Genomic DNA, 22,578 nt, shown 5'->3' with positions numbered 1-22,578 from the left:
ATGAGTAAATCGCATAAGCAGAAACAACTCTTTGAAACTCTATTTGAATTCTCAACCTCTTTTTTATTAGGAGTTTGTCTCCTAATGTAATTTTAATTTGGGTCCATTTTTCGATTCAATTCCATACTCATTTAATTACCGTGTTCCATATTATATATTTTATGTTTGAAATTTAGATTTTGAGGCAACTAATATTAATGTTCACTATGATATACCCAGTTGGTGGGTTTTGAATATAAAGGTTGGGATGTGTTTCGGTGGTCGTAGGTTGAGCTTGGGGAGCTTGAGATTTTCCGAGCTTCCTTTTTGTTTTTCATTTTATTTGTCAATACCTGTTTGATTAAATGAGCTTAATGGAGGTAACATTTTCAATAAGTTTGGTATTTATTTAAAATGTTTAAAAATGTTGAGACCAATTTACAACGGCACTGAAAACTTAGGAAGTTTTAGGTACTTAATTCTTAAAAAAGTTATGGCTAATAAGATCCAAATTAAGCTGTTACCTTTTTTTTATCAGTCAACCAAAATAAATGCAAAAAAAAAGTCAACTGTCACTGAAAAAAATATAGTATTTTAATTTTCCAAAAGAGTCCACTACCAAATTTCATATCAGATATCATATTTACCATGTATCTCGGTCCCTACTCTAAAATAAGACTTAAACTTCTATATAAACACTTTTAATCAGTTCAAAATTTGTATCCACTAATTCCTCGGCACAAAATCAATGAGGAAAGTCTCCATCCTCTCTCTCCTTCTCCTCCTTCCTCTCTTAGCCTTATGTGCAGAACAAAAAAAGGTCATTCCTTTTGGCCGTGATAAATCTATTTTTTCTTCCATTTCGTATATCTTTTCTTACATATATGTCACGTTTATATATACTTATATACATGTTTTTGTGTATCTATAGGTCTATATAGTGTATTTTGGAGAACACTGTGGAGAGAAAGCACTGCATGAAATTGAGGACACCCATCACTCGTATTTGCTCTCAGTGAAAGAAACAGAAGAAGATGCCAGAGCTTCTTTGCTTTACAGTTACAAGCACAACATCAATGGCTTTGCAGCTGTCCTCACCCAGGACGAAGCTTCCAAGCTATCTGGTAATTAACCAAACCAATAACATCCTCTCTCTCTCTCTCTCTCTCTCTCTCTCTCTCTCTCTCTCTCTAATGCTGCAGAAATTGAATGGTAAGTGCAGACTTGGAAGAAGTGGTGTCTGTGTGGGCTAGCCACCCAAAAAAGTACTCTATGCACACCACAAGGTCTTGGGAGTTTTCAGGCATAATAGAAGAGGAAGAGAGGCATTGGATAGGCAAGATGGGAAGAGACTTCTTATCCAAAGCCAGATATGGCAAGGATATCATAGTTGGGCTCCTTGATAGTGGTAAGAAGTTATAAGAACATCAATTTTATCAAACAACTTCATATATTACTTTTCTTGTCCAATGAAGTGTTTCACAGGTGATTCCTGTGTGTCTGGAATGGGAAAAAATCTGATGCATTCATGTGTCTTTTTATGTCTAGAGCACTCATTTTGTGAAGAAATATGTTGTGTCACCAGTATTATATTACTTTGTGTCGAATAAAAAAAATTGTTTCCCTGAATGGTGTATCTCTATGTATGCAACGCTTATTTTTTGAGTGTCGGGGTTGAGAGAAAATATATAATGTTATTGACTTACTAATAAAGGTATATCAGTTTGTATCTACAACTCATGCATGATTGGTTTTGTGAACCCTAAAGAGAAATATCTCGGTTGTAGGGTAGATTCTATCATGAGTGGAGGGAAGTGGGTATGATTGGATCCATGCGATGATGATGTTTGTTGATTTTATGATCAGGTGTCTGGCCAGAATCAAAGAGCTTTAGGGATGATGGAATGGGGCCCATTCGTAAATCATGGAAGGGAATCTGCCAATCAGGACCTGGTTTTAATTCATCTCACTGTAACAGGTAAGTTTGTTAATTTAATTGTTGATTTCCTTCCATCAACTTTCTTGATTATATATGCATCCATTTTGTGGTATGGGTGATTGTGTTGGTGAGGCAAACTAGAGTTTTTAGAAGTACGTGTGAAGTGATTTAATCCCATTACATATGGCTAGCTTTGGTCTTTGACACATTTTACTTTATATATTTTTGTATCACATGGGATAGTAGGGGTCCTAGGGGACCATGTATCTTCTATTTTTGCCGGCTTTGGGACCTAGTTTTGAAATATCTTTATCTCACTTACCCTAGAGGGGACTAGCTAAACCCGATACACCACTAAAGGATATGAAATGAGCCAAGGAGGAACCGGTTGTGATGTCAATAAAAAAAATTAAAAATTAAAAAAAATTAAAAATAAATAAATAAATAAATAACCATGAGTAAAGTTGGTAGCCTCTCTAGCATGGCATTGCATGCCCTTCTAATTGGATAATACTTGCATTTTCTTTTTGGGATGAGTTCATTCCTTTCTTACAAATAACGTACTTTGAACGTACAAATTTCATAATCGAAACTTCCTTATTCTTCATTTAAAGATCATCTCTATAAAAATCATTTCAATCGTATCATTTAGTGATTCAAATGTATAGAACAATTTGACGGTGTAGGTACAAAATAATATATCGATGATGAACTGTCCATTTATTTGATACATATGGATGATTAAACAACTCCAATTCGAATATTTTTTGTAGGATTAATCTTCAATCATAGATTTTACTCAGTTAAGATACGTTATTCGCAAATGAGAGAATATGTGCATTCCCACATAGGGGAATATATCCTTAGAAAAATTACAATATAAGAAAATTCCAAACAACTCATTTCCATTTCTTAAGTTTATTTAACCTGCAATATTATAAGTCATATTCCATGTAACAATTGAAAATAAAAATAACAAATAAAATATTTCACTAGCTATGTACCATGTTAAGATGAGTTACACACACAAAGTGATGCAGGTGTGATCACATAAACATGAATACTTATAGTCAATTCACAAGAACTGTGTTGCACTTCTCTTTCCTTTCAATTTAGACTTTCTTTCTAGGGTTTTTCTACTATGGGGGTTGTTTAGTTTTCCACCATACATTCTACTCCTGCATAATTTGGCAGGAATTGTTTCTGCAAAAAAGTGTCAGTTTTGTGAATGCAAAAAAGTGTCGCCTTTGATGATACCAAGGAATTAGAGAATTTGATCATCCAGTATTTAGGCCTGCATGTTCATGTTGTACAATTCCCCAATGCAGGCACCAAAACAACAAGAGAAAATTTCAGTGACAGCATCCACTTAACTTGCATAATATTGATAAATAGTTGTTTGGGATTATTGAAAATTGAATTATAAAAGTATTTCTGACCCAGCAAACATGAACGACCGATGATCACTACCTTTGTTTGTTTCAGTCAAACAAATAGGTGATTTAATTGGTTTTTGGCTTCTTTTGTTTCACATCTTGTGAACTTTCTTTATCGTTATTTGGAGGCCTCTCTGTGACTCTTGCATTTGGAGTCAGCCAAGCTATTTGCTTTCTGGAAGATGACCTAAACCCAATTATTCAATCTGCACAGTCCTCAACTTTTTTTCCTTATGTCAGAAAAAGGACTGCAATTGGGCAGCTCAGTGGTGTGTGTTCAGTGTTCGCCTTTGAGATTTCAGCATCACACTGCTAATGTATAGTTGATTACTTAAGTTATAGGTCATATCTCTGGCGCGGTTAATAAAAGTAGTAGTACAATTTTACTGATGTGTACAAACTAAATTAACAAAGAAAGACAACAAATGGAAAACAAATTGATGCATTTATAGACTTGGATATATGCAAGGAGTTGAATCACATGTTTATCTCTATCTAATTTTTAAGTGATTCATAATATTTACTTGTGTAATTGACGTCGTGAGTTTGATTTTCCTAAGTTTGCAAAAGTTATTTAGTTATTTTCTCTTTAGCAAAAGGATTAGTAAGATTGACATTTTGTTTATTTAGAATGGTGATCGGATACATGAGAATATCTTTCAATCTTGCTCATCATATTGCATGCAAAGTTTTTGTCTCAAAATATAGAAACTCATTGGTTATTTCTAAATAGGTCATTAGATAACAACCATAACACGTTACATTCGAAACATGCACATATCATAATTAAAAACTCATTGGTTAACTCATAACTCCATATGGAGCAAAACCCAATTGGTATAATTTTTTCCTTACAGTCTAACTGACATAAATAAAATCTTGTGCGAAACTTGGGCTTTCATTGTAGTGAAACTTGCAAAGCAAGAATCGAACGTTGGGCTTAAAGCCTTATAGTCACAAATGAATGATGTCAGGTTCAGTAGTTCACGTATGATATGGATTGTTTTGCAGGAAGCTGATAGGAGCTCGCTACTACCTCAAAGGTTTTGAGCAATTCTACGGTCATTTAAATGCCTCGGAGGATTACCGATCACCACGTGACATGGATGGCCACGGAACACACACAAGCTCAACCGTTGCAGGCCGAGTCGTTCCCAACACCTCAGCCTTGGGTGGTTTTGCCCTAGGCACCGCCTCTGGCGGTGCCCCATTGGCACGCCTTGCCATATACAAAGTGTGTTGGGCAATACCAGGCCAGTCCAAGGCAGATGGCAACACATGCTTTGAGGAAGACATGTTGGCAGCCATTGATGATGCAATAGGTGATGGTGTTGATGTACTGAGCATATCAATTGGGACAAAAAAACCTGTAAATTACACCAATGACGGCATTGCTATTGGAGCATTGCATGCCACCAAGAAGAAAATTGTGGTGGCATGTAGTGCTGGGAACTCTGGCCCTGCCCCATCTACTCTTTCAAATCCGGCTCCATGGATAATCACAGTTGGTGCTAGCAGCCTCGATCGGGCATTCGTCGCTCCAGTTGTGCTTGGAAATGGGATCACAATTGAGGTAATTTAAAGTTTACAGGTGATTGGAAAGTATGGTTTGTTAGCATTTGGATTAGGGCTCATTTCAAGAATGCTATTGTAGGTTTCTTAGCATTTGGGTTAGGGTTTATTTCAGGAATGCTATTGTAGGAAGCACTTCTTCTCATAACCACTTGCATTGGAAGCACTTTTTTCTCTATAAGCACATGCAACAATATGGTACTTGCTAAAATGTTTGTCTGAATCAACATTCAGGGAGAAACAGTGACACCAAGCAAGCTGGAAGAGAATAAGAAGTACCCTTTAGTATATGCTGCAGATGTTATTAACTCTGATGTATCAAAAGATATGGCAGGGTAAAGTTCACTCTATGATTTATTTAAAGAAAATAGCACAAACAAAACTGATTAAAGACTAAATTTGAATTGGCCGGACACTAAAGAAACAATAAAAGGGCACTTAGCCCGTGATTTATATACGGCTTATTGTCTGTTTAGTGTCTTCTCGATTCTACTTGTTATTGAAAGTTTGTAATCAATTCTATTTGTGCATATCTGTCTATGTTATTAGTAGTTAAATAGTGACTGTAATTAGCTAATGACTTGTAAAAAAAACTAAATGTGGCTGCAGACAATGCCTACCAGGCTCTCTTTCACCTGAGAAGGTGAAGGGAAAGATAGTTTTGTGCATGAGAGGAAGTGGGATGAGAGTTGGAAAAGGCATGGAAGTGAAAAGGGCAGGAGGAGTTGGATTTATATTAGGAAACAGTGCAGCGAATGGGGTTGAAATTTCCTGTGATGCTCATGTTATTCCTGCCACTGCAGTGCTTTATGAAGATGCCAATAGAATTCTTCAATACATCAACTCTACCAAAATTCCAACGGCTGCTATTATACCAGCAAGGACTGTTTTGAATAGAAAGCCGGCTCCCTTCATGGCTGCATTCACTAGTAGAGGCCCCAATCTCATTGACCCTAACTTTCTCAAGGTAAAATTTCCTAATGTACTTTCGTTACTTAATTAGTGCAATCTCCCTAACAACTGTTAATGTTGGCGAGGAACAGTTTAAATGTCAAACTACGAAAGTTTAGGAATTTAATGGTTTTGAAACTTGACCTCTCTTCCTTCACCTGGGCAGCCAGATATCACAGCTCCAGGGCTGAATATATTGGCAGCGTGGACTGAGGCTGATCCGCCTACCAAGTTGTCCAGGTATAGATCATCGAGTTGTTCAGTATAATATAGACTCTGGAACTTCAATGTCTTGCCCTCATGTAGCAGCTGCAGCAGTACTTGTCAAAGCAATCCACCCTACTTGGAGCAGTGCTGCCATAAGATCTGCTATCATGACCACAGGTAAACTAAATACCCCGAACGTTCAAGGCAGGGCACTTGATCAAAACCGGTACATTGTTTGATCATCTTTAACTTTTATTGTTTGCCTTGCAGCTGAAATAAGAAACAACTTGGGTTTGCCATTGATGATGAATCAGGAAGTGTTGCTACCCCCTTTGCATATGGGGCCGGACACTTTCGTCCCACAAAGGCAGCAGACCCCGGCCTTGTATATGATGCTTCGTACAAGGACTATCTTCAATACATTTGCAGTATAGGAGTAGCCAAGAACGTCGATCCAACATTCAATTGTCCAAAATCACCACCAACAGCAATCAACCTGAACTACCCTTCCATTGCAATCCCCAAACTAGAGGACACCATGACCATCAAGAGGACAGTCACAAATGTTGGCGACAGCAAAAGCATTTACTTCTTTACCGCCAAGCCGCCTTTGGGAATCTCCATTAAGGCATCCCCCAGCATGTTGTTCTTCGATCATGTCGGCCAGAAGAAGAGCTTCACCATAACAGTTAAAGCAAGAAGAGAGATGCTTAGCAAGCAAGGCAATGAGTATGTCTTTGGGTGGTACACTTGGACCGATAGACTCCACACTGTGAGGAGTCCCATTGCAGTGTCTTTAGCATAAGAACTTTTCTGTCACCATTTTAATTTCTTCTAGATTTTGATTTCATTGCAAACCATAGGAACACAGAAATAGAGATAGGAGACTCCCAGTGCATTACAGTACTTGAATGGGTTGCCGGATCAAAAGGCTCCGGCAGAATATTTTTCTGTGGAGTTGTAAACCTATTTCACCTTTTTTAGGATCGAAAAATAAGAAATTATTACCATTTGCAAACTCTGAAGATGAGAACTTCTGTAGCAATCGCAATTGTGAAGTACATGATGGAAGCGAACTCTGTCAGATTGTATAGAACAGCATCAACTGCATAGGTGGTTTGCACCCTGCATCATCAGCTTCAATAGAAATCACCTAATTGCCATTTGCAACGATTATAGCAACATGCCAATGGAAAATTTTCCCTACCTCACAGTGCCCTGACGTCATACAACACCCGACATCTATCATGCATTTAAAGAAGATAATCCACTTCCATAGAGAATCCAGATTCAAAATATTTAAGATCTTGACTTATATAAATCAAAGGGATGCATACAGAATCCTCATATCTTACAACGGAATATTACTGAAGCTTTGTAGCAATGAATCTTACCCTATATCTGTACATATCCTCATCCAAGGGTGAAAACAAGAGAAGAAAAACAGATATCACGGTCACATTGTGCATCCTAAATGCCAGCCAGTCCATCTCAGTTGCTTAAGTTATTATCTTCATCCCATGCATTAGTTCTTCTTACTTTAACTCTTTCACCCTTAAAGTGAATGTACTTCCATTTACACTGGTATCTTCTTAAAAAGAGTTTTTTGTTCTCCTCTTGCCCTAATTCCTGGAAAGCACGTGCCACTCTCCTGACAGTATCTTCATCTGGTCTTACACCTAACTCCTCCATGTCTGCAAATACCTGAATTTCTCATGGAAGAAATTCAAATCTTAGCACTAAGACGACATATCTTATTTACGTTTAATTTGGACATCTGTTACAGAACACTGTACAATATATCATGCAAAGAGGGTGGAAACGTCAAAGTATTAGTGGCTCGGTATTGTCGAATTACCTCTATTATCTTGCTTTGCATGTCGTGATGATGATACAAAGAGATCATCCTAGAAAACAACCGCCTTGAGATGGAGCGTGTATGGGTGTGCAGAATCATGTTCCACAGTGATTCAGCCTCATCGACCCTCTGATCCATATCAAATGCCAGCAGAAGGGTGTCATACGTTCCCATTGTTGCTCCTTGGCCTTTGCTCAACATCCACTTTGCTACCTGACAAAGCACTAAGAATAGCCAGCCATCTTTAATACATCCAACAATTTTCACTGTCACATAGCCTTTTATAGAGCACAAGGCATTTTTTATATTTTAAAAAATGAGATGATCCAACAACTAACAGAGCTGATTTGTATGGTTAGCAAAAGAAGTCCTTCTAAGGCTTAGACAGGCGAAATTAATCACAAAGCCACCTAGAAGAATATCTCTATGAAAAGGCACGCTCGGTAGTCTCATGTCAAGCGGATTTTTGCAGATTTGTGCTTTTAAGCATTTAGTTCTCAGAGTGATCCAAGCGAAGTTGTACTCCACATGCAACTATCCAATAAAGGGAATCATGTAGGTCTCATACTAAAAGCTAATTTGTATGCCATATGCAATGGCATTAGAAAAATGTTTCAAAAGTGAAATCTCCACTTGTTCATCCACACTAGCTTTACTTATCTAAAAAGCAATTAAATAACGGCGGTCACTAGGATCAGGTTGCGCCTAAAGTATGTGGTATAAATTCTAAATAATCTGAAGTAGAGTCCGCAAGTCTCATACTTGAATTACACGAACCCATTGACTCCTCTTCCTTAAGATTATCAAGGCCTTCGCTGCTGCAATCAATGGAAACTCTGTCTCCCAAGCTGTCCATTTATCTAATGCTCCAAAAATGGTCTCTTTCTCATTAGGAAGACTGGAGACCTGTCATTTCAATGTTAATGAGGAAAACAGAGTAGGAAGAGGGTCCATATCATATGTCATAAGGTTATAAAGCTGAAAGACCAAAAGCAAGAGTATAACACTCAAGAATTAAAAAAAAAAAAAAAGACTAACAATTCTGACAAGATTGAGTGCCTTTTGCCCAGACCCAGCAGAGTCCTTTTTCTGCCATAAGTGGTGCTCTTTCTTTCCTGACTTCTTGATTATTTTCCTGCATTTCATGCAAAGGTACATCTTCTTCAAACATTATGACAACCTAAAGAACAATTAATGTTCATAAATAACTATAGCACTTGAACGATGAAGCAGCGTTTTGAAGCAATTGAACTGAACATTGAAAATCACAGATTATGTTTAACTATAAAGCAAGATAGAAAACCTACTTCTCAGTTGTTTTGGAACTAGTTAAAGGTTGTCTACTTTGCTTGTGGGAGAACTTGACATTGGATGTATGTATAGCCACCGTCTGATGTACATAATTTTTCTACAAGAAAAGACGAGAAAGAGATGAAGACCGTGATATAAAAACTTCAAAGTTTTAGAAATCAAATGGTAAAGCAAATGTTTGACAATTCTTTTCTTGCTTGCCTTAACAATGAGAACAACCCAATTACCTTCCACAAGAGAGAAGTTTTGCAATTAGAGTAGCCGAACCCCAACAACAAAGTTGCTTCAGTAGTTGTGATCTAATGAGTCATCCAATAAATCAGATTAAACACGCAAGTAGAATAAGGTGGACACTGAATGAAATTAGACAAACTATGAATAAGGTAACTCATTGTTCACCTGATCAATTCCCGATATGGGGAACTGACATCGAATACAACATCCGGAATTCACAATCATTAGTCTTCTTCAATTGCCAATACTTTGAGCAAGCAATTTACATGAACCAGGAACGTACAACGATTCTAATAGAAGAAACCTTTGTCACAATACATTTTCCCACTGTACAATCTCTGGCACAAGAAGCAAAGCATATTAAAATAATTCAATATCTACTTACCCATTTCCTAATTCTGCATAAAAATACAAGCTTTTTTCAAAATTTCAGGACTAAATATTAAATAAAAATTCAATAAAACAGGTAGTTATTCAAAAGAACAGATTTTTAACCATGTGAACATGAAAAGCTCAGCTGGGTAATGAAATTAAAACTTTAAAATCATACAATCAATTGGATCACCATATAATTTACCAGTACTTGTAATGACTACTTCTTAATGATTGTCTTCGAAGTGGGTTTTCCGAATGAAGCTTAGAGAGCATAAAGAATTCAGGAAACTTGAAGACAAAGATGGATACTTTGGTGCCTAAACATAAACATAAACATGGGTTCAATCGATAGCAAAGAGAACATACATTGCGAATTTGAAAAATCTCTGAACGGGTTTTAATCCTTAGGACCTATCAGCTATGGATGCCATATGTTGCAGAAGCGAAAGGGCACAGAGAGAGAGAGAGAGAGAGAGAGAGAGAGTGGAACTTCCAATTCCTAGAGGATTGGGTTTGTCATTTTTTGGCATGGGCCTGTCTTTGCATTTGAGCCTATTAGTCTGCCTAAGAGAGATTTTTAGTGCCTTTTCCTATTAAAATAATCTTTTTAGAGGAATTTTTTAATGTACCGGAAACACAGCCTGATTAAGTGTCATGTGGTTGGCCATGTAATGTAATTTATCAAGAAGTTGTCACATTAACATGAGTGGAGTCGAGAATGCCTTAACAAAGATTTTCAAAGACACTCTTAATGAAAAAATCTCAATCAAAGTAATACTATGGAATAAGTTATTAAACTCAAAAGTAATAATATATCTTTTGATTTGATCAGTAGGATTATAGGAGAGGAAGGAGAAGAATTTATAATTTCTTCTAACATAGGAGAAACACAAGTACCACCCAGAAATAAAAACTAATCAGTAAAGCAAAAAAATTTGTTTTATCATATTGTTATCAAAAAGAACAAAAGAAATACATAGTAAAAGTATTAAAAGATTAAAAACGAAAATATATTTATCGTATTGTAATTTTCTAAATAATCGATCGTGTAAACAAGTAATTCCCTCCAAGTTTCACAGCTGCCCCTGCCTTGCTGACTGGCTGAGCTTTATCAATAACAAGAAGCTAGGTTTTCATAACCAACTTGAACTGAATATCTGTTCCTTCTCCTTCCTCCGTTGTTCCACCACCACCCTCCAAATTTGTGATCATTGTAACCACCGCGAAATCTCGACCGCGTCGATGTCTTATATCTTGAATTGTTGTTGTTCCAAGTAGTGTTGGTGTTCCATGCTCCTCCTATGACTGCAGCTTTACTCTGACCAACACAAGCAGATTCCCAAGGATTTTTCTTATCATCCACAACATTCTTTCCATAATTTTCAAGAACATTATTTTCTTTATTTTTCAAGATCTCCTCTTCAAACTCATCACCCCTTCCAGAGCACGGCAATTTCGTCGGATTTAAATAGATAGGATAAAGGCCGAGAATAACAAACTCACGATCATTGCCTAGGGTTTCGGCTTCACGATCGTCGGAAGGTTTAGGTTTCTTGCTCTTTTCCAAGTCTAAAATCAGTTGTGGATCAATATTGTTGCATGATGAGCTCCAATCTATGTCATCAATGTACATGTCGGGATCAGGCAAAGATATGTCGGAGCTGGGAATCAGGCCGTTCATCTCCGCCCAAAACCGGTTTTTCGCATTGTTGAAGGCCTCTTCTCCGGCCGAGTCATTCCACTCAACGATGTTTTTATAGAGAGACATGTACTTCTTTGTTTCGACGAGTTTTCGCCATGGGACTGATCCAACCGTCGTGCAAAACTTCCTTTCCCAATAAGGCACACATCTAAGTGACTCGTAACGGCACTGACTACGATCTTTAGTCCAAGATTGGTGCCTCTGCGGCCGAGAATAGGAACTGCATGCACCTTGTTGTCTTCGCCAACTCATCATTGAAACCCTAATTAATAAGAAACCCTAAAGGCCCTGAAACAAATTAAGCCGAATAACCACCAAGATTCTGTGGTTGCTGAACAAAGAGCACCTGATTGAGGTTAATAAGTTGAAGAATTGAAAAAAGGAAGCCAAGGTTTAAGAAAGCTACGAGACACCCACATAATGGAGAACCACATTTAGATATGCCTTGGAAAATACTGCTTTTCCTAATCTTGTAGGATTAGTAGGAGATCCGGTAATCCTACAAAATCCAGGAAAAGCTTTTTCCTAATTTTTGTATGAAATACCGGATTTTCCTAACTCTTTTAGGAAATAACTAATTTACAATCAAAACATTCAATTCAAAACAGTCTCGAGACGGTCGAAAAACATTGGTTGGGCCTATTAGTGAGTTTGGGCTAGGACATGAATGTTACCACATACAATGAGCTTATTATACGTTTGGAAAAGGATCCTCGTCCAGGGCCGATCCTGAGATTTCAGGATCATGTGCGAAAGTGAATTGAAGACCTTAAGAAGTGCTAAAAATTTTAATTTTTTTTGTAATTTTTTGTCCAAAAAAATAAATTTATTTTTCAATTGAGCTTTTATAAATTCTAATTGCACAAACAAATTTAACAAATCAACAAGTGGAAAGGTGGCGTATTGTTTTACCTTAACTATTTAGAGGAACTAAAAAAAATGATGGAGACAAGGTTCAAACCCATACCCTAGGCCGATGTAAAGAAGCAATAATACCACTTGTGCTAAGGCTTAAGTTTGCAATATTCTACACATACTACTATATATACGTATATGCATGCAAAATTGAAAAATCGGGGCCCTTCCGATTTGGGGGCCCTATGCGATGGCACCACTTGCACCCCCTCAACATCGGCTCTGTCCTTGCCGGATCCTTTTCTTAGGGATCCCGGGGATCATGTAATCATGTTCGTTCATCATACATTGTACGGTATACATAAAATTTGTGTAATTTTATTGGCAATATTTCTTAATTTTTTTTCTTACACAAGTGATATTTTGGAGGTCCAATGGTATTTCCCCTACTTGTAAGTGAGAATCCTTAGATTCGGTTCTCGCATATGGCAAGTTCAATATCAAATTATCAATCTATTATGATTGATCATTGTGTAGCTTAATCCAAATCGCTCACCCCTTAATATAATATATTATTGTATTTCCTTTATAAAAAATGGTACTATCCTAGGAGGCGGAAATCAAACTAATGACCTTTGCCAAGAACAAAAGTACTCCTAACCAACTGAACTATAAGCCCTTGTTTATGTGGGACTTTTAAGGCCTAATTTTTAATTTCTTAGAGAAAAGGTCTTGAAAATTCCTGGTTTTATGGGATTAGTGGGATTAATTGCTCTGTAATCAAATACAACTAGCTCTCATATGATTAACTGAGGCTTGCTTAATTTGTAAGCTACTGACAAGTGACAACTAGCTACTATTTATAAATTCCAGTCACATTATTTTATATAGGAATACGAATGTGCATCCTGTAGGGTTTACTGTTTCAAGAATTTATCTTTCGACCTTTTTTGCAACAAAAATGAAATTCTATTTCTATTTTGCTTTGGAATCTCTTTTTATGAAACTATGAATAATATGATAGACTTTTTAAATAATAAAGATTAAAATCACATATTAATAAAAAAAACAATAAGATTAATACGGAAAATATATTGTATCCATTGAGTAATATTTGTTGATATTAATTAATTACAAAACTGGTTTGTCCCAACTCGAGTCCTAATATTTCTTGACATTATTCCAAGTTCACTATCTGCGAGAGCCTTATGATCAGTAGCAAGAAGCCAGGTTTTGGTTACCAACATGAACTGAATATCTGTTCCTTCTCCCTCCATTGTTCCTCCACGACCCTCCAACTTTGTGATCATTTTAACCACCATGAAATCTTGACTTCTTATATCTTGAGTTGTAATTATAGTTATTTTTTTCCCACTGTTCCCAGCTGGTTGTGTTGTTCCATCCTCGTCCCATGGCTGCAGCTTCCCTCTGACGAACCCAAACAGGTTCCCATGGATTTTCAGGAATATTATTATTTTCATTATTTTTCAAATCCTCTTCTTCAAACTCCTTACCCCATCCGCTGCACGGCAATGTCGTCTGATTTATATTGACAGGATGAAGGCCGATAATAACAAACTCACGATCATGATCTAGGGTTTCGGCATCACCATGATCATTGTCGGGTTTATGTTCCTTGCTCTTTTCTAAGTCCAAAATCAGTTGAGGATCAATATTTTCGGTTGACGACTGCCAATCTATATCATCAATATACGCGTTGGGATCCGGCAAAGATAGGTCAGAACTGGGAATTAGGCCGTTCATCTGAGCCCAAAACCGGCTTTTCGCCTTCTTGAATGCCTCTTCGCCAGCCGAGTCATTCCACTCAACGATGTTCTTGTGCAGAGACATGCACTTTTTCGTTTCCACGAGTTTTCCCCACGGAATCAAGCCGATGGTCATGCAGAATTTCTTTTCCCAGTAAGGCACACTTGTAAATGAATTGTCATGACGCCGACTGCGATCGTTAGTCCAGGGATGATGACGCTGCTGTTGAGAATAAAGACTGTATGTACCTTGACCTTGTTGTCTTCTCCGACTCGTCATTAAAAACCCTAAGAAACTCTTTGACCAAAAGAAAACCCTAGAAATTAGGAAAAACGAAAAACCCTTAACAGATACCACCAAAGATTCTGTGGTTGTAGAACAAACAAGACACTTGAGTGTAACTAGACGTTGAAGAATTAAAAAGGGAACGCGAGAATGTTGTACAATACTTTTACCAAGCAAAGCAACTCCGAGGTTTAACAAATATAATCACACACCACATATGCCACGTTTTAATATATAGCCTTGGGAAAAAGCTTTTCTAACTCTTGTAGGATTACTGGGACAACTGATAATCCTACAAGAAACAGCAAAGTTTCCAAATTTTCGTAGGAAAAACCGGCTTTTCCTAATCCTTGTAGGATAATATTTTAGTGAATATTTTGAGATAATTACCACAAATACAATATTCAAACGGTCACTCCAACAAAAAGCAACTTTCATTGGGTCTGTTAGTGGATAGGATTCGTACTTATTGGGCTTGGGCAGATGGATGTTAATTAGCAAATTCATTGAGGCTATATGTCTACCCCAAGCAATTCTTTTTTAACCCATTAACAAAATAAGAACTATATTTCGTGCTTTTTCATGGTCTATTAAAATATAAAGAAAATTAATGAAAAGGACTTAAAACTTTTAAGTTTTAATAATAAGAACAAAATAAAGGGTAAAATGAAAAGTGAACAGTACCGTGAACTTTTCATTAAAACTCCCTAAAATATAATTCCTTGGTGAAAGGTCTTCATAGTTGCAGATTTTGTGGGTCAAATGGCGTGCTCTGTAATTCATAACGAAAAATTAAGAAAACTAGTGTCAGATGATCAATTGAGCCTAGCTTTTGTAAACTAATGACAACTAGCTCAAGATTTTATTTTATATTGAATAATGTTATTCACACACTCATTTTTGCCTCTTGCATATTTTTATTAATTTTTTGTCTTTAATCTTCTTCAATTCATGCAACGCCGGAAAATTGAAAGAGGTGTTTGAGAATTAAAAATAGGTGTGTGGATAACACTATCTTTTATATTTATTTTTTTTGGATCGGATGATATGATGTGAAAGCATAGTATTATTTATGTTGAACATAATGGACTAATTGTTAATAATTTGATAATCTGTACATCACATGCACTCTATACCAGTAAGGTTTCGTAGGATATCGGCGAGACCAAAACATAATGTATGTCTATTGTTATACCTTGTCATATCTTTGTATATCCATCTATATATTACCATAACTCTAAGGAAAGAATAATTACAAATGCCACTTATCATTTTTTTTCTTTTCATTTTTCCACAACATTTCTTATATAAGTCTACGAGCACGTAAGTACATGTAGGGTTTCTGGTGAGTTCAAATCCAAGAATTTTCGTTCTTTTCTGCAAAATGGACAAGAAACTGTGATCTAAATATTTTTTTTATACAATAAATATTGAAAATTGAAAAATGAAAGGATCGAACCAAATGCATTGAGATAAATGCTAGCAACAGACTCTTGTGAATTGATTCAGACAAAAACCGTATTGAATAATTATAATAACATAATTAATGAATTCATAACTGGTCGTCGATTCTTAATTATGTGATGACACTGACCAAATTAAATCAATAGTATAGATGAGATCGAAGTCATATTCATTCAATAACAGACATATAAAACTATCTATCTACCGATACCAAAACCTCCAGAGACTCTTCAATTCTAGAACTTGTGCTTAGTCGTTTTCACTAAAAAGAGTTATGTACGTCTAATCAACTAGGGCAAACCAGCTCTCCCATGGACCACACTTGCACACTTATGAATTATATTGCTTGTTTGCTTGCTTATTCTGGTAATACTCTACTTTCATCATATTGCATTTTTTTAGGTATTGAATCAACTAGTTCTTAATAATGTAATGACTTTTTCTCGTCGTAAAGCTGAAAGATGTTATAAGTTCAGATTTAGTCATAGCTGGAAAATATTACGTACAAATCGAATTATGAAACTAAACAATGTGATTTTAAATTTTGTTTATATGAGGAGAAGGAAAATTGAACAGACCTCGAGTATATAATTCTTAATTACTTGAGCTAAAAATACCTTACATATAATTTTACTTGCAAAAGGAATTATAATGCGTTTTAGTTCTTTATTCTAACTCATAATACACGCATCTACAAGAAGTTTTCAACTTCATATGTAAATTCTTATTTCTTTCTCTATTATTCATAATCAAAGAAGAAGGAAAAACTTCTTTCTTTTTAATCTAAATAATGATTTGTTTTGCAAACAATTGCTTTAATTGGTTAGATAATTAAATATTAATAATAAAAAATCAATAGAAACAAAATTCACATCAAAATATATAAACATTATTATTTTTTATCACTATATTAAAAACTACTTAAAAGATGGTAACGTATTCTTTCATCAAGCGAAAACCCTAAAAGTCCACGTTGTCTAGTCATTCATTGGTTTTGTTTGCTTCCCAAACATCAACACCAAGACTTGGCACTTTAGAAGTCCTAAGATTGCTTCACTTAATTATTACACGAAAACAACGGAGTCAACGTGGCATCCAAGCTCACCAATCAATCAGATTCCCGCGCTGCAGTACCCTGTGTGTGTCCGGCTGATGTCACTCGCGACGTGTCTCTCTTCCATTGGTGCTGTCGTATCCCCGAATCATTCTCTTGCGGTAACTCGATAAATTAGGTGGACCTCACCCCACGCCCTTGGGAATCTGGGCCCCGCTCTGACGCGAAGCATGAGGCGTAGGATGCGCCGCGCTGGCTGATCCGTAGCTTTACACCGACGCCTTTACCGCCCAATCATTGCTGAATGTTACAGCTCGCACAAGTCACCGCAAGCTGATTTGCAAGCAACTCGGCTCGGCTTGCCTACTAGCTCTCTCAAATTTTCTGTTTTTTTTTTTTTAAATTTTTTAACACAAATAATTTTTCTGTAGAATATTTATTTGAACCTGAACGTTCATTTAATCTCCATGCACGTAAATTATATTTCACCTACATATCTTGTTTCCATGGCAACATTATGATGAACCATAAAGGCACATCATCACAACAGAGCTTGTCACTATTAGACATCGGATTCATCTTACACATATATGGTCGTAAAATTCGTGTGAATCGAAGTTAAAATCTGAAACAAACGGAAATATAAAGAAATTTTCATTCGAATATGATTTTTTTGTTACTTGTTATAAAACGCAACATACTTTCCAGTGCTACAGCTAAAACACTACTTGGCTGCTGTAAATTCAGCAGCTCCTTCTTTTACCCAATTACAAATGGACACATGTTTAATCGGTGTTTACAAGTTCAACTATTTGGATAAGTATCTATATATAGTTGGGTAGAAGCAAGAGCTGCTACTAAATTTGCAGCAACCAAGTAGTATCTCTTTTTTTTTTGTGTTAATTAATAATCAAATATGGGATTAATATCTCCTTTTTTTTTTTTTTTTTTTTTTTTTACAAACGATAACCTTAGTGAGTTAAACTGTTAAATGTTAGGAGGGAGGGCGATCGAACCCCATTAAAATGTATAAGCATTATTGATTTCAGTCACTGTGGTAAAACATTATATGCACGAATGAGTATTGTGAAGATTGTAATAATATGATTAAATTAATAAGGATGACAACATTACACAAAAAAAATTCGCCGCGTCGCTAAGCGTTGACATCATGTTAAAGATAAAGACGAGATTAAGCCAAATAATCGTTCTGCATTTATTGTTTTGTTCAACAGAAGATATAAAATTAAGCAAATCTTAATGGGTTTGTTTAAAAAATTCAACATAACCCCATTCCTTTTATATAAATTGACACCAATTGTCAATTCACCATGCGTGCACTGTTGCCCAAGCCCTTGCATTGCATCCGTATTTAAGTACAAATTGAAATACCACAAAACAAGAACTCAACTTTTGACCAAAAGGATTAAGTAGAAAACGGAACCCAATCAAATACCCCCTAAAGCTGAGCCAGCACAACCAAAAATACACCAAGTCAATATGCAGTTAATTAGCTAAAGAGAAGAGCCGTGAGGTGATAGAAAGAGGAACAGGATCCTCTTCGGATCCGAACCATTCAGATTCTGCAGATCAAATAATCTCAACCGTTCACATAAAATTGTGCGGCTGAGGTTACTCTTCCTCTTCAATTTTCTCACTCCCTTCTCATTCTCTTCAACATGCCTTCTTTTTTGCGAAGCAGAAACGTAGAGAAAGAAAGAAAAATAAGAAGATGGGAGGGTTTGAAGGTCGTCGGGGAAATATATGCAGTGGGAACTAGGGATGAAAGGGGATTCAGAAAGGATCTATTCCATAGAATGAGACAGGAAGTTCGAAAGTCTACAAAAATATTTAAAATAAGATTAAATTATTGTTTAAACACATTATCGTTACTTAGTACTACAATTTAGTGATATTTTTCTTCACTTGTAAGTAAGACGTATGAGATTTGAATCTCGTAAATAACGAGTTCAATACCAATTTAATCCTCAACGCCTTATTGTAGTATAAAAAAGGCCACACTATAACTTGCGGTTCTGAAGAGCAAATGTCTTCACATATATTACAATCGTACTAAATGTGAGATCATGATTTGGTTCCAACACTAAATTTTGTCAAAAATACACATTACTAAACTATTGTTCTTAAATTAGAAAAATACGAGCTTAGGGCTTGTTTGGGTGTCTAGAGAGGAATGGACTAAGTAACTCATAACATGCAAGGTAAATTGAAGGTGGATGTGATTAATTAACTTTCAATTTGGGAGGATGATGAGTAGAATAGAGACACGAAGGAAACTTATCCTTCTAATCCTACTATTTTGTGGTGGATTTTAATGGATACAATTTATTTAATGAGTAATTCATCTTTTGCTTTTAAGTTAGATACAATTTTTTTCATTTTTATCTTCACCATACTATATCCATTCCTATGCAATTTGACACCAAATGAGGCCGAGAACTATATAACTTCAACCGAGACAAGTGAAACTATATGATTCTCTAAAAAAAGTGAAATTGTAGACGTAGATTAAGTTGATTGGCTGAGACATCTGCTCTCAAGCACCCAAGTTTAAATTTTCTTTCTTGTAAATTAGAGTAGCATATTAGAGCATTCTCCCGTAAAAAAATAAATAAATAAATAAAAACTAACGAAAAGTTAAAAAAAAACTTTAGTTTTAATATAAAAAAAATGACAAATAAGAGTGTAGTGAATAGTACCAGAGAAAGGTAAAAAAATGATTTTTCATTAAAAATAAACAGTACCAAAAGTATTTCGTTAAAACTTCTTTAAAAAATTACCTAAAATCGTCATCCAATCAATCATTATTGGACTTTTTGTTTAATAAAAAGTTTAATGGAGAGAGATAAATTTTGAATAAAGAAAATGCTGGCGGGGGCCGCACTCAATGGCCTGAGACAGTGACGCCATCTGACAACACAAATAACAAAGTGTACTCGCTACGATTTGGATTCCCACATTTCATTTCTTCCTCTCTACTATAAACCCTACGAAATCCCAACTTCTCATAAACCCAATTTCCGTTAATATTTAATTGCAAATCAAATTCCTCTCAGCTCTGTGTGAATCTAGCTATGGCTGACTACGAGTTTCAAGAATCGGAGGTCATCTTCTCCATGGATAATCTCGACTTCGAAACCCGCTTGGATTTCCGGCGTCACCATCAAAACGACAAGTCGAATCTCTCGAAGAAGAAGAAAATGGGAAATGTTAACAACAACAACAACAGCAGCAGCAACAATAATATTATCAAGTCGGTGCCGGTCAAAATCCCCGACAACATGTTCGACCGGTTCAGCGGCTCCGAGGACGACAGCAACGGAGATTACTACAAGGAGGAGCAGTGGGACGGGGGAGATATGGTGCCGCCGCATCTGATCGTGCGGCGGCGTATTGCAGGGAAGATGGCGTTCTCGATGTGCACAGGAAACGGGCGGCCGCTTAAAGGAAGGGCTTTGAGTCATGTCCGGAATACGATTCTCAGAATGACTGGTTTCTTGGAAGCTTAGAATTCATTGTTTATTATTTTTATTTACTTTCATTTAGATTAGAAAAATACAAAAGGATAAAAAAGAAGGGGAGAGCAAATGGAAACTGTTTTCGCCCTGTCAATTACTGTTAATTTATTGGTTCCTTCAATTTATTTTTTTATTTTCATTAGTCTCTTCATCCTGAGATAATGAATCCAATGATATAAAATCATTTCATCTTGTGGAGCTATTTCGATTTGAATATTTATTCGGTAAGTTAAGATGTTTGATCTAGTATACTACCAGAAATTACTATTTGCCCACAAAACTTTGCCCGACGAACCCATATTTGTCGGGTCAAGTGGTTTTACCCGACAAAAATTTCAGTATGTCAGGTAAAAATGGTCAACATTTAGGGTTTTGTCAGAGACTTTATGCGACGTAGCCATTTGGTTAGGTCAATTGGTTTAGACCGTGTGTCCGCTTCCTTAAACCGTAATTTGAATTCAACTATACATAAATTATGGGAGGTGATGATTTTCACACTTTTTAGCTTTTCACATACTTCTCTTTATTTTTAGCTGTCAAATTGAATAAATCAAACAAACAACAGATATAATTAAACAAGAGTGTGTGAAAGCTAAAATAGCTGTGTGTTTATCATTTTCATAGAGTATCCGTCAATAAGAAATTCTGTTATTGTTTGTACATGTATCGTTAACGTGCAGCGTAAGGAGTGCACCGCCGCATTCACACCCTGTCTGAGTTTTGTCTGGTCTTAGCAGACCCCAACATCACCAGCCTGGTTTCAGTGAGAAACTTAAGAAAGAGAGAGAAGGAGAGAGGAAGAGAGGGAGTTTGTTTTTGGAGGTCATGAAAAATCTTTTTTATTTCGAAATGTGATTATATTTGAGTATTTCTTGGCATCTGTATGCGTCAAATTCTGGCAGCTGAAAGGTATGTTCATATTCTAAAGAGTGCTAATATTCGAAACAATTAATTTTAACATTCCAATTGGTGTTTATTTATTTTATTTTATCACAGAGTGGAGCTTCTGATGATGGTCATGTGAGTGAGGCCACTTTTAAGAACCAATTTTAGTACCACACTTTTCATTGAGGGTAGTGGCCCCTTTGGCTCAGCCACTTTCCACAAAACCTAAAATATATAACATAAAAGTAGAGCAACACGCCCACCATGGTCATCACACTGTTTGTTCTCAGCTTGTTCCCTACCTATAGGACCCCCTGCACTCCATACCGCTAAAGAACAGCATCCCACAGTATTGTTTTATTATTTGGTCACTATCAATATTAAAATAATTATCTTCTAACACAAATCCTTCGCTTCGAGTCTCAACGATCTAATAAAGCAACAATTTTCGCACTCTTAGTTCTAACACTTTAAATTAATTATCTTATAGCTTTCATGCTTAGAATAAGGATACTCTTAGAATGTAACAATCATTGTATACCTAATAGTATTTGTGTATTGTAATTTCTCAATAAAAGAAGAGAAACGTTCATATGTTTTATGAATTGATTCTAAACTCTCTGTTATTTGGATTGCAAAAACATGAATGATTGTTACTAATTCACGTTATTCTACGAGACTTTTGTTAATTTACAATATCTAATTAATAGTGTGAAAACTGCTATATAATATCATAGTACTATTTGTATATTGTTCTTGTTTTATGAGGAATGTTAAGATAAATCGCATCATCGATTTTAAGATCTCTAGCATGTGGATTGCAAAATCATGAACGATCCAATTGGAATCGTAATAAGAGCACCGTAATTAAGAGTGTGACAATCCCTATATATCCAATAGTATTTGTGCATTGTTATTTTTTAATAAATAAATTGAGCATTTAGATGGGCGTTTAATTTCAAACTCTTTATTATATGGATTGCAAGAACATGAATTCTCCATATCAATCACGTTTTTGTGCGCGACTTATGCTAACATTATTACTAAATAAACTAAACATCTGACATATGTTATTGACAAGTGTCATTCGCTTTACAATTATGTAATCGCATTAAAAAGAAATATTGATGATGAGAATCCGATTAACAATATATATTGGTACTGA

At 35.9% G+C, this 22,578-nt stretch overlaps 5 protein-coding genes across 8 annotated transcripts; 2 read left to right on the top strand and 3 right to left on the bottom strand.

Moving 5' to 3' along the window:
* The first annotated feature begins 663 nt into the window (after positions 1-663).
* LOC103951217 (subtilisin-like protease SBT5.6) lies at positions 664-7,102 on the top strand. The gene is given in 11 exon segments (XM_009362528.3): positions 664-799; positions 911-1,103; positions 1,202-1,387; positions 1,846-1,957; positions 4,366-4,927; positions 5,161-5,261; positions 5,536-5,893; positions 6,044-6,115; positions 6,117-6,261; positions 6,355-6,384; positions 6,387-7,102. Coding segments are annotated over 11 exon segments (2,334 nt in total). The 5' UTR covers positions 664-727; the 3' UTR covers positions 6,890-7,102.
* A 271-nt stretch (positions 7,103-7,373) lies between these two features.
* LOC103951216 (pentatricopeptide repeat-containing protein At4g18975, chloroplastic) lies at positions 7,374-10,389 on the bottom strand. 4 transcript variants are annotated; one of them, XM_009362526.3, is made up of 8 exons: positions 10,229-10,389; positions 9,653-9,825; positions 9,481-9,552; positions 9,250-9,350; positions 8,981-9,077; positions 8,705-8,848; positions 7,943-8,155; positions 7,374-7,788 (listed from the first exon to the last, which is right to left on the bottom strand). In XM_009362526.3, the coding sequence occupies exons 2-8, from the start codon at positions 9,710-9,712 to the stop codon at positions 7,576-7,578; spliced, it is 900 nt and encodes a 299-aa protein (XP_009360801.2). In that variant the 5' UTR covers positions 9,713-9,825; positions 10,229-10,389; the 3' UTR covers positions 7,374-7,575. The 4 variants fall into 4 exon arrangements, with proteins under 4 accessions (XP_009360801.2, XP_048447390.1, XP_048447389.1 ...); XM_048591433.1 differs by having other exon boundaries at positions 9,653-9,814; positions 10,229-10,372; XM_048591432.1 differs by lacking the exon at positions 10,229-10,389 and adding an exon at positions 10,065-10,218.
* Positions 10,390-10,973: 584 nt separating this feature from the next.
* On the bottom strand, positions 10,974-11,816 carry LOC103951328. Its single transcript, XM_009362679.2, has one exon. It carries the CDS (start codon positions 11,814-11,816, stop codon positions 10,974-10,976), a length of 843 nt encoding a protein of 280 aa, XP_009360954.2.
* A 1,914-nt stretch (positions 11,817-13,730) lies between these two features.
* Positions 13,731-14,465, bottom strand: LOC103951329. The gene has a single exon (XM_009362680.2). The coding sequence runs from the start codon at positions 14,463-14,465 to the stop codon at positions 13,731-13,733; it is 735 nt and encodes a 244-aa protein (XP_009360955.2).
* Positions 14,466-19,966: 5,501 nt separating this feature from the next.
* LOC103951218 lies at positions 19,967-20,744 on the top strand. The gene has a single exon (XM_009362529.3). The coding sequence runs from the start codon at positions 20,085-20,087 to the stop codon at positions 20,517-20,519; it is 435 nt and encodes a 144-aa protein (XP_009360804.1). The 5' UTR covers positions 19,967-20,084; the 3' UTR covers positions 20,520-20,744.
* The last annotated feature ends 1,834 nt before the right edge of the window (positions 20,745-22,578 follow it).

This window comes from the organism of the source record quoted next, unplaced genomic scaffold, assembly GCF_019419815.1.
Source record: "Pyrus x bretschneideri cultivar Hongxiangsu unplaced genomic scaffold, Pyrus_bretschneideri_v1 Contig33, whole genome shotgun sequence".
In the NCBI taxonomy this organism is placed as follows: domain Eukaryota; kingdom Viridiplantae; phylum Streptophyta; class Magnoliopsida; order Rosales; family Rosaceae; genus Pyrus; species Pyrus x bretschneideri.
The sequence above is the reverse complement of the archived record's forward strand: the minus strand, read 5'-3'. Positions and strand labels throughout refer to the sequence as shown.